A 12,697-nucleotide genomic window follows, 5' to 3' on the forward strand; every position below is an offset into this window, starting at 1 on the left:
CCGCGCTCGCAACACAGCTCACACAGCTCTGTTTCTAAAAAACTAAGAATTGCATCATAATATTGAATAAAAATTGCATTTAATTTTTTTTCAAATCTCATAAATAACTATTTTTTTTCATGAACGTGGTCTAGTCATTGGATACATGAACTGGGCTGCTTTTGTAAGACGACTAAAAAACCACGGTGTATGTGAAAACTACTATTTTTCAACTTGAGCATAGTAGTAAACTAAAAAACAGCTGCCACAGCAGGTACTCTTAACATGGGGCCTCCTACAAGGTGATTACCATATTAAACCGTTAATCAGCCTTTCAGAATTTGATGTTGATTACACCCAAAGTTTGTAATATTATTGATATTAAGAAATAAATGTTAATTAATAAGGATGACTGCCTTGAAAGGAAAAGTAAATAAATCTGTCTAAGTGCAACAACATAAGACAAATGAATGTTAGTAAAAAGTGAAGGTGATGTTTTTATGCATAAATTAAGAATTTTGCTGCAGTAGACTTCTCTAAATAATTCAAAATTACTTTCGTAATTACAACATAAGCGTGAATTACAGGTGCAACACATTAATAACGCTCTCTTTCATTTAATTAATTGTTATGCAAGCAAAAAAAATTGTAGAAGTGTAACAGTGTTCGTGTCTGTAAATGGCGTTCCTACATATTGGTAAAGTATTTTTTTTTATAAAAAAAATTCTCTGAGTTTGCGCTTTTTCGCTTTGGAATAAGCTATGAAAATCGGTCAAGCGACTCGCAACACTCTGGAAATAGGCCAGAGAGAAAAAAATAAGAATACCTACATTATAGGTACCTACACACAAATATTTTCGGGATCCGTTTTTGTTTCACCCGAAATAAAATCATTCTAAGACAGGAATCTATTGTTAACGACGTGAAGCGACAGTAAGGTAAGTAGGTACAACGTAATGAGGTGTCAGACATGCTACATTAATACTAAATTCTAGGCACAAACTATGCCGCATCGCGTCGCTTCGGTTACTAAGTAGGTACGTTACCTTACAAATTCTTGCGGCATCAACAATCATAATAAATATTACATGCAATTGTTTTTAACATAATAACAATTCAAGGTGCCCAATTTTGTAATTATATCATGGTACGGTAATTGTTCGTAATTACCGAGCCCGCTTATCATACCTGGCCTAATTTACCGTCACCTGCAATAGTTTTATTGCAAAATCTAAAAAGGAGACAATTCTAATAAACCTTAATTTATGTAGGTATTAACAATATGGAACCGAATTCCTTACATTAGGCAGTTATGATTTGTATTAGATAATTTAATAAGATAAATTCAAATTGAATTTAAACTGTCACAGAAATAGGAAAAGCCTACCTACATTACCTATCGGCGTTGCCTTAGAACTTAAAAAAGGACTTGTTTTCAGTAAAAAAATCCAATGTCTCGTAATCTCCAATCCAATCCAATCTCTTTTCCACTCAATATTATTTAAAGAAACATAAAACAATTTTTACAGCAGCTCGACTCGAGTTTATTCAAAGCAAACAGGATTTAAAGAAAGAACCTTTCTATCGGATCAACTGCTCAACACGCACCCCTCCTCCGTCGTAATTTAGCTGTAACACTAACTGTCCCTACTTTACATAATAAACTTATAAGAGAGACACGCGTTGTCTTATTAAGATTTTAAAATTGAAATAACTCAAAACGCAAACATCATTAACATCACCCAAAAACCTGTTCCACATAGTACTAAAATGTATGTAAGGCCAGAAGCCGGCAGCATACGAACGCGCATTATTTGGAAGCAAGTCATTGAAACTGAGCGTCCGCTACACTACAACAATAAATAAATAAAATAAAATTGTGACCGGGCAGTGAAAACGAACTAAGGAAGACCCAAAACACGATATAGTGGCAGAAAAAAAAAAACATTGAGTGTTATTTTTTAAATAATGACGAACAGAAGTTTGGATATCGTGGTGTTGGGAGCGACTGGTTATACGGGAAAATTTGTAGTGAAATATCTGGCGAATTTAACAAAAGAAAAATATTGGGATGTGACATGGGGCATATCGGGTCGCTCTAAGCAAAAAATTGAAAAATTACTTGCAGAGCTCAACAATACTGGTAAGAATTTTTGTATGTTTTTTTATGACCGCAAAAAAAAACAATATTAACACAAAAAAAAACTATTAAAACAAATCATAAGATGTTTTTGATTAGGCAGATACTTTTCATCCTTGAATATTAAAATGAGGAAACAAAATCCGCTGCTATTAATATTCAGAACGTGTCAAATATTTTAAGGTCGAGGTGAATGTAAAATATTATACTTTTAGGGTTCGACTTACTCAGTGTAAGGTTGACTTATAATTAAGTACTTGATTTGATGGTTTCGCTAGTAACTTATGACTTTTATGAGTCTGTATGTTTGGCCCACTTATATAATCCAGGGTGTAATCAGTTCGATTGTTGGTAGGTCACAATATCTATATGTATTTTTACAATCAATGTATTTAATATTGTATTAGACACATATAAAAAAATCTTACTGGAAATAATATTTATTTATGAGTTACGCAAATAATAATTAAGTCCATCCGATAACATGCAGTATGTGTATTAACTTATCAATATTATTACTTGTCGGGCCGCTGCGTACTGCGTGGCCCTCATTTATTTGGGTTAAGTCTGAAACTGTTACAATGAGCTGAGGTTAAAATATCTGTATTTTTAATTAACTCCTATTAACCACATATTTATATTTAACTGCTACTATACATATATTATGTGTCTAACTACCTGTCTAACCTCTCAAACGGCTTGACTGATTTGAATGTTTTGTTTTACGCCTCTGGGTGACATGCTGGATAGTTTAGCTTATTCTGGCAGGTCGAAGTTAGCTAGGTAAACTAGTACCTATCAAATATTGCTTCTTTTGTGTGAAGTCCGTCCAAAGGTTGTATGCAAAAGATCGATCTTAGCGTGCAGAGCTCCTATTTTGGCACCCTGAAATTTGTCTGTTTAACGTTACTCATGTGGTGTGGTGTGCAATAAAAAATATTCTCAATATCTTTCTAATAATGCCCAAAATCGCCAGAAAGCTTTGCAAATGTATCTACACACAAAAAACTTCTTGAAAAATAAATCTACCAGTCCAACATCCTGCGCCAGGGCATTGATCTCAACATAAGTATAGGTATTTGGTTTCTTGAAAAAATCCGCAATTAGAATCGCACCCACGATTGTAGTCATCGAAATCATACAAAGGCGTTTAGTCTGACTTGTATTTACCAAAAAAGAACATAGGCCTTTTTAATATTTAGTATATTTAAATTTCGTTAGGTGACAATATAACACCTTGTTGTTAATAGACACTCGAGATTTATTACTTTATTTATCTATCATGAATACTTAGATCCTGCTGCTCGGCTAAAGGTTTTCCTTATATTAATATCAGCTCGGGCCGTAATTAATAAAGCGAGGTACAGTCAGCAACAAAAGTTACGTAAATGTTTACCTAATCTAATTCTACAAGCTCTTTTTGCTGTTACTACCTGACGTACCTACGATTAAAAAAACATGTTTTAAAATTTACAGGCACGGTACATACATTGCCTAATTCTAATTATTTTTTGTCTATTTGAAGGGCGTAAAAGTTCCCATAAAATTTGACGGTTATATTTAAGATTAATTAAACAGCCCAATGTCGACTGTTGCGTGTCTGTCAGACTGTCAATCAAAGCAAAGCAAGATATTCATGATAACACTTGCTTCATAAGTTCATAACACCTTCATTTTATTCGTAAGGTACCTCTTCATTTAAAACCCTTTCTAAAATGTAAATCAAGGTATTCTATTATCAAATCTTTTAATTTTGTATAACAGTAATTGGTTCATTAAAGGACTAGCTGCTGGTTACCGCGCTTGTAACAGGCTCACTGGTAACAAGGATGTTACCAAATCTTTGGTTACACCTTAAAAATGTACTGAACAAAACATACAAAAAAATTAACACCCTCAATCGACAACACAACTTGTTAATGGCTAGACCGATCCTTTTTAAACATGTCTAAGAGCACATGCATATAATTTGGTTTAAAACAAAACAACCTGAATTGTAATTGCTCAATCCGTTCGGGAACTCTGATTCCACAGACAGACATTTCAAACTTATAACACCCCTCTTTTTGCGTCGGGATATACTAAGCGTTTATGAGACGTTTTGGTTCCACTCTGAAGATTTAGCTAGTGATAAAGTTTTTGATTTTGTAATCTGTATATTTAGCCAGTATTTTCAATTTCAGGCTTAGATTTGAAAAACATTCCTATAATGGAGTGCGACGTTGAAAATGAAGAGTCTTTAAAGAAAGTTCTGCAAGCTGCCAAAGTAGTCATCAATTGTACTGGCCCTCATTGTACCATGAGTCCACCAATCGTGAGGAATTGTATCGAAGCGGGAACACACTATCTTGATTTATCAGCAGAAATTTTCGTAAGTATTCATGTATGTGTTCTTACCGAACTGGTCACTCGCGGCTCACGAGAAAGATGAGTGGAAGAAAAGTTAGTAATAAAAAATCGTGTGTACAGTTACCTTATGACCTATGATGATCAAGTATGTCTGAATGGGTCATGACCTATCTACCAAAATGTAACGAAACTGTAATTATACTCGAAATTTGAATTTGGGCTAAGTATAGTTTCTGCCATCCATTAACCCAGTAACTAGTAGGTTAATACCTACTAGGTTTTTGACTAATAGAAGAACTCATTACTGACAAATGATGATACCAAGATAAATCGTATGCCTACTTATTAAAAAAAATATTTGAGCAATAACTTTTATACATGTACTCACTTAACGTAAATGAATCGAATATAAAATTAGCTTGAGTCAGTTTAAAATTTAAACTTTACACTGGAATTCGCTGAGGCCTTCTAAAAAATATTGCAAAATACTAGTAGGCATATGCTTTCAACGAAGAATTCGCAACATAACACATGTAATTTACACATTTTTTTAAATAAGTATTTGCCTAGTTTTTTTCGCACACGTTGAACAAAAGCATTATAGGCATATAGCCACAATTAGCGACCAAGTAATACCTAAATCACTCTTTAAAAAAAGTGAGAGTCTTAAACGAAATTCCTCATGTTTCTAACACAGAATTATTATTCAACAGCATATACTGAAACTGACTCAAGACTACCACAAGGCGGCTGAGGACGCGGGTGTGTTAGTTATCCCGGCTTGTGGACTTACAGCTCTACCTTCGGAAATTGGCATGATATATCTACATAGACTATTTAAAGGTAAAATATTTTAGTAATATTGTACTTTTCGAATACTTTGATACAAGGCCTGCCGCCTGAGGACATAATGTTAGACGGGAACAACTCTATGTATTGAACAATGAGTGGCGTAATGCCAAATATAATCAATAGGTAATCAGTTTGTATCGTATTGCTATTGTTGCCTGTTATACTGACTCACCAAAACACTAAGTAGCCGAAAATGAGTTTTTCCTAGTCTATTTAGTTCATTATTGGATTTTGCGCATTTTTTATTTGTTTTTAGAGCTGAATTGATTGCTAAAGACCAGTTTTCAAACTTTTCTCATTTTCCAGGTACGCTACACACAGTCGAATGCCACGTTGCAATATTAATGCCCAAGCGATCTTACATTCCCGGTCGAGCTTTACTGCATAGCGGAACGTGGACATCACTTGTTCACGTTTTGGACACTTTTAAGGAACATGAGGCTCTGTTCCGCGAGATGTATCCACCCTTGGAGCCAGAGCCCGCAGAAATGAAAAGGTACTGTTTAAATTAATTGAAAATTTATACGTATAAAGTTGAAAGTATTTAGTAGATTTTTTTATGATTTTTCCGACTAACAAAGTATTTCTCGAAGACCAAACAACACCGATCAAGTTTGGGAACCAGTAGGGATCTATTATTTAGCAGCATGGAAACGACGTGGCTTTCCAGCCACCATTATTGTATTAACGACTGTTAAATTTATTGCAGGTCATTCTTTCATCGGTTCAACGGGAAAACCTGGTTTCCATATCCAGGCTGCGAATCAAATGTAGCCGAGATGTCCCAAAGATATTTACTCGAGAAAACTCAAAAGAAACCAGCTCACTACAAGGTTTACACAACGCTACCCTTCCATATGTTCATAGTCATTCCGTTTATGTTCTTATACTATTTGTTGAGTTCCTTCGGATGGTTCAGAAAACTCTTGATCAACTATCCCAGGGTATTTACACTTGGTTATGCGTCAGAAAAAGGACCTACGGAGCAAATGAGAAAAGACACGAAATACTACTTCCAGTTCAACGGGAAGGGATGGGATTTGGATGCAGATTTGACATCAAAACCGACGAAGTCTTTATCTGTTAAGGTAAGAATGTCGATGTGCATTTTTTTTAATCACCAATAGTTAGTTAATGAGAGAGGCCGCAAAAAGTTTACGTGACGCACGTATTACGAAAACAAAACTGGTTAGGCCTTTTTACACTCAAATTAGCGTGTTAGTTTTTACAGTTCTTATTTATAGCAATAAATACCGTCAACGACAGCCTATCAATTAAATATTGAATGTCCCATATTTAATGTGTGACCAAATTTATTATTAAAGTCATCCGCCAGATTTTAGGTACTGAGTTAAGGGTGAAATTAGGTACATCATTTTGATTCAAAATGTGCGTATAAATTCGTCTGCATGACGCTTATATAACATTTAAAATACCATTCTTAAACAAAGAAATTATGTATCCATAAACCTGATTACCAGCGTGTAAGCAGGTAATTGCAAATAACATGTTTGCTTTAAAAAAAAACAATCACTATGATTATTGTTTTTTTTTGTGCACCGTACTATTTTTTTCTACCACCCATTTACAACTAGATATAACTAGTTGACCTTAGTACCTAATGGCCTTTAACACAGCAAACTTCAATGGCATTGTGTTTATTATGCCTTAATAATTATAATATTTTCTCAAGCTTAACTTCAATTAGATAAATTACATTGTTAACTGCGTTTTTATGTTTACAGATCTCTGGCAGTGATCCGGGATATGAGACAACTGCAATAGCAATAGTTATGAGTGCCATTACAGTTTTGAAAGAGAGTTCCAACATGCCGAAGTGAGATTCTATCTTTATTTATAAGTTTTTAACGTTTTGAATGCTACAGTCAGGGTTATATGACAGACTTTTAAAAGCTTATTAAAAAGTCAATCCTGCTGTTACGATAACAACCCACATGCTATTGTAAAGAATAATAACTAATCTTCGTATGTTTCGTTAATTCGAAATCGTGAGTTGAGGACTTTGCTTGCCATTATGACTTTGAAGGAACCTTGAAAATCCTCAAAGGGTAATAACCCTTTGACCTTTTTCATGCTTACCTACGTCCAAGTCGATAATTTTTAAACCCTAACTAAACGAGAGGACCGCTTGTGAGAAACAACTTGTTGATGTGAGGGCAAATAATATATGTACTATAATTTCGGTATAAGGTTCAGGTACTGGAGAACGTATGCGACTTGCATGTGCCCAGTTTATTTAATTCGAAAGTCAAAACTACTGGTCGAATGTAGATTTTTAAATTTCGACCATTCCGCAAACTGGAATGGCAACGTTTAATTTTATCTTACAACCTTGAAGCAACATCCAATTATATATTTTTAATATAGCGTAATAGTGCGTAGGTATAAACCTGCTTAAAAAATACTTTTAGTTTAATAATAATAGTTCATTAGGTTTAAAAAGATTTTTTTTTCATTTGTTTCAGAGGTGGAGTATTAACACCTGGCGCTGCTTTCTTTAGAACCGATATTGTTGATAGGTTAATGCATGATGATTTTACGTTTGAAGTTTTGGAGAGTACTAAATGATTTTGAGTAACTAGCTAGCTAATTGCTTATTATTTATTAAAATTGTTATTTTATACTGAGGGTTCGGAAACATATCAGGCGTAAGTCATTTTGTCACATAGTATTGCTAAGTTTAAGGAACTGAAGTACTCAGCTAGAAATAAGTGGATGCAAAATAAGGTAAGATTTTCATAAGGCTACAACAACCTACCTAAATAAATATAAAATAGCTTTTCTATGTTAAAAGGTGTTAAATACGTAAGAGATTATTGTACAATCAAATCTGTAAAAAACAATAATTACTTAAGAAGTTTACACAAATGCTCTGTATGTATGTACATGAAAACTTTAATTACCTATGTTATTAAAATGAGAAACTGTGTTTCACAAAATCGTTTTTTATTGTACCTTGCCTTTATCTATCCATCCAGCCCAAAAAAGCGCGATTAATATTTTTCTTCAAATAAGTTATTTTGAAAATGCCTTATTTTAATGCTTTCAAAATCTAAATATCGTTTGGCAAAAATTACTAATTTTAAAGTCTATAGTTCAAGCGAAGTCCGATCATTATTATCTGTAGCATCCATGGAACTATTCTGCAAACAATGTACTTGTAAAATAGTGTTATTAAAATTTGAATAAAACTATTATAATTCGAAACAAAACATGTAATGAATAGCAATAAAAGTAAATCTTTAAATTATTACTCTTTGATGAGATAAAATATTATGAGGTTGATTTTAATTTTCAGCGTGGCAATACTTACCAAGATGTCAATTTGTGAGTGACTAACAAGGATTTGTCTTTACTCCTGGTATTAAAAGTTTCGTCGCAATTTTGTCATTAAGGGTGGATAATTATAAAGTATTTCTTAATTCTAAGCGAGATTAAACTTCTGTGGATGGTAAGTACCCGTTTTAACGTATTCAAGTTTGGTATTTCACCTGATTTTCGTGGTACTTTTGTAAGTGATCTCATTGAACTAAAATTCGTCATTGGGCAAAGCCAAACAACTTAATGTGGAACCCAATTAGTTTTCTGCTAGCCAGTTTAATTAATGCCTAGTGAACTCTGTAAAGTGAAGATACAATCGTCAATTCAAATGATATGGTAATGTTGGGCAACACTCCTAACATTGTGTACAAATATTATTTTTTTAACTTTTTTCCTTCTTGTTGTCGTTGCATTCTTACACATAAGGCGAAGCCGTTCCTAACAATAGAATGCTCAAATACACATGTATAAGTGTGTTATTAGTAGTTTTTGGTGATATATGCTTATTATTACTGCTTATTAAAGAAAGTATTGTTAATTATTATGAGTATGCAAATTGCTTGTGGATTTGGTTCATGACCACTCATCATTCGCTACTGATTGTAGAACACCTGAGTGTGTAGATAAATCACAAATGTGATAAAAGGGCAATTAAAAAAATGTTTATATGAAGCAACTTTTGAGCTGCATCATACCTATATCGTTTTTAGGTCATGCCCAAACCTGCTTTTTAAGTTGACCATATAATGGCCTTAAGGCAGATATCAAATTGTTGATACATTTTGTTGACCTCACATCTACTATATCCATATAATGCAATTGAATATGTTCGTGAAACTGGTGTGTAGTCAATTGATGTAGACATTATTTGTTAGATCTGCCTTAAAAACATTATTGCAACTACTGGTTTAGTTGCTTAAAAAAAGGTTAACAATCTTATTGTCTTTACAAACAAACACATAACACACATACTTAGTTGTTTATTTAAACTGGTTTTGATTGTATTTTTTGTAACTGTTTCTTTTTAAACAACAAGGCATATAAGATTGTCTACCTTTTTAAGTACCTTAACCAATGCCGTAAAGTTCAGAACCTTGTGAAGCTGCATAGGCTAATTTATAAATAAAATAACAAAACTGATCTTCACCCTCACTTTTTTTGTTATCTTATGGTTTCCCTTTTAGCTAGAACTACTTGTAAAAGGATAAAGAATGCAAGTTGTGTTGTTGTTCTGAGTACTGATTGAGTCTTCTGAGTTCTGACGGCACAGATAGCCGAGTGGTTGAGGTCTTCACACCAAACCCACTACCCCAGCAACACAAGGATTAATATCCTTACTGCAGCCTATCAAAAGTAATTTTTCAAATCTCTAACTCCTCAATGTAATTCATTTCCAGGTAAAATATCAATAAAGAAAAATGACATCATCTAACACTTTGCAAAAGGCTATAGACCTCGTAACGAAAGCAACAGAAGAGGACAAGAACAAGAACTATGAAGAAGCTCTACGTCTCTATGAGCATGGAGTAGAATACTTCCTTCATGCTGTCAAATATGAAGCTCAGGGTGAACGAGCCAAGGAAAGTATAAGAGCTAAATGTTTGCAGTACCTAGACAGAGCAGAAAAACTTAAAGAGTATCTCAAAAAAGACAGCAAGAAGAAACCTGTGAAAGATGGAGAGTCAAACTCCAAGAGTGAAGACAAAAAGAGTGACAGTGACAGTGACTCTGATAACCCAGAGAAGAAGAAACTGCAAGGCAAGCTTGAGGGAGCTATTGTTGTTGAGAAACCTCATGTCAAGTGGAGCGATGTTGCCGGTTTGGAGGCTGCCAAAGAAGCTCTGAAGGAAGCAGTCATCCTCCCAATCAAATTCCCTCACCTATTCACAGGTAAAAGGATACCCTGGAAGGGAATCCTTTTGTTTGGACCACCTGGTACTGGTAAATCTTACCTAGCTAAAGCAGTTGCCACTGAAGCAAATAACTCCACATTTTTCTCAGTCTCATCATCTGATCTTGTTTCAAAGTGGCTTGGTGAGTCTGAGAAGTTAGTAAAGAATTTGTTTGAGTTAGCTCGTCAACACAAGCCAAGTATCATATTTATTGATGAAGTAGATTCTCTTTGCTCATCTCGTTCAGACAATGAGTCGGAATCGGCTCGTCGAATCAAGACCGAGTTTCTGGTTCAAATGCAAGGTGTGGGTAATGACATGGATGGTATTTTAGTTCTTGGGGCTACGAATATCCCGTGGGTACTCGACGCCGCCATCAGAAGACGTTTCGAGAAGCGTATTTATATAGCTCTACCAGAAGAACATGCAAGATTGGATATGTTTAAATTGCATCTGGGTAATACGCGACACCAACTGACTGAGCAGGATTTGAAGGTACTTGCTGCTAAAACTGAGGGATACTCAGGTGCTGATATATGTATTGTGGTGCGGGATGCCTTGATGCAGCCTGTACGTAAGGTGCAGTCTGCTACACACTTCAAGAGGGTTTCTGGACCTAGTCCTACAGATCCTAATATTACTGTAAATGATCTCTTAACCCCATGCTCTCCTGGGGACCCAGGTGCAATGGAGATGACTTGGATGGATGTACCAGGCGACAAACTTAACGAGCCTCCAGTAACAATGTCTGATATGCTTCGGTCCCTAGCAATATCCAAACCTACCGTTAATGATGAGGACATGACTAGACTAACCAAGTTCATGGAAGACTTTGGTCAGGAAGGATAGGTTCGATGCATTTTACATATACAAATACAAGATTTTATTGGCTGTATTGTATTAGAGTTTAATCACAGTGCCTAATGTGTTGCAAATGTGGTCTTTTTATTTTTATAACATTTTCAATCTAGATTAGACCACTTGTATTATTGTATACATATTTCACAATTGTTAATTGATGTTCAAATGTATCACAAATATTTAGCTAAATATTTTCCACTGCACCATACAATGTATTATGGATTAAAAATTGTATGTGATGTTACAGCTTCAATATTAATTAATTCAGATAATAACTAGGTTTAAATGATTCGGCTAATCCGCATTTTTCACGCAATAAATTAGTACTTATAGATTGTTTAGGATATTTTATAAGATACTGGTCCACATTAGATTAAATAAATTGTGAATTGTTATACATATGTACCTTCAGATTATATTGTTGTGGCGTAAACAGAAATATTACAATGTTCTAGAATAAGCAGTGTTTATTACTTAGACACTGATGTACCACGCTTTTACATGTGCTTGTAAACTTCGAATTTGAATATTTTATTCAATTAAAATAAGATAAGCATCAGCGTGTTAGATAGGTAGAATTAATTCATTTTGTTACATAATAAATATATACAAAACGATTATTAACAGTTTGGCAATTATTAAAGTCCCAAATTTTGTCATATTTCATTATACATACGTATATTTAGAGTTTTAAGATGTAATATGAACAAACGATTAATTTCCGTTACTTTGGCGATTCAATGAAGTAAGGTAAAGTATACTCCCTTAATAAAGATAAACAGTCATGTCGTGTCTTTTTAGACAAGAACTTTTTGAAAAACGAACAAAATATTTAGTGGTAAATTGGATTCAATGGTAAGTAATAATAATAAAATGGTTTTATAAAATAGTTGAGTTGCTCTAGACAAAAAGACACCAACTTTTTTAAAGTACCTATTTAATCAAATGGAGTATATTAAAAATAAAAGTTTTGTATTCTGCAAATGTTCTAATTAAATTGAAAATTATGGTATTAGTCTCGCATTTTGTTGATGAAATACTTTCGAATTATGTACATATTGTCTCAAGTTATGTTAGTTTCACATAGAAGTTAAAAGTATTTTTTATTTTGCACATTACCTTTATATTCGATTACTATTGTTTAATTTTGGCCTTAGTGTAACAATTTTTTCGTTCTTATGTATATTATAAAAATAAGTGATTACTGATTACATATTATAATGTTCTATAGTATTGTAGTGTTATTTACTGCCTGATATTCTAAAGTGAAATAAAACGGGGT

The 12,697-nt window shown here is 33.8% G+C and overlaps 2 protein-coding genes across 2 annotated transcripts; both read left to right on the forward strand.

Annotated features, from left to right (window-relative positions):
* Window positions 1-126: 126 nt before the first annotated feature.
* On the forward strand, window positions 127-8,319 carry LOC113496723 (saccharopine dehydrogenase-like oxidoreductase). Its single transcript, XM_026876040.1, has 7 exons — window positions 127-2,122; window positions 4,303-4,490; window positions 5,182-5,311; window positions 5,627-5,816; window positions 6,030-6,408; window positions 7,066-7,157; window positions 7,807-8,319. Exons 1-7 carry the CDS (start codon window positions 1,948-1,950, stop codon window positions 7,907-7,909), a joined length of 1,257 nt encoding a protein of 418 aa, XP_026731841.1. The 5' UTR covers window positions 127-1,947; the 3' UTR covers window positions 7,910-8,319.
* Window positions 8,320-8,653: 334 nt separating this feature from the next.
* Window positions 8,654-12,643, forward strand: LOC113496395 (vacuolar protein sorting-associated protein 4A-like). The gene is made up of 2 exons (XM_026875584.1): window positions 8,654-8,792; window positions 10,060-12,643. Exon 2 carries the CDS (start codon window positions 10,081-10,083, stop codon window positions 11,401-11,403), a length of 1,323 nt encoding a protein of 440 aa, XP_026731385.1. The 5' UTR covers window positions 8,654-8,792; window positions 10,060-10,080; the 3' UTR covers window positions 11,404-12,643.
* Window positions 12,644-12,697: the final 54 nt, after the last annotated feature.

The sequence above is a fragment of the Trichoplusia ni genome, chromosome 8 (genome assembly GCF_003590095.1).
Source record: "Trichoplusia ni isolate ovarian cell line Hi5 chromosome 8, tn1, whole genome shotgun sequence".
Classification (NCBI taxonomy): domain Eukaryota; kingdom Metazoa; phylum Arthropoda; class Insecta; order Lepidoptera; family Noctuidae; genus Trichoplusia; species Trichoplusia ni.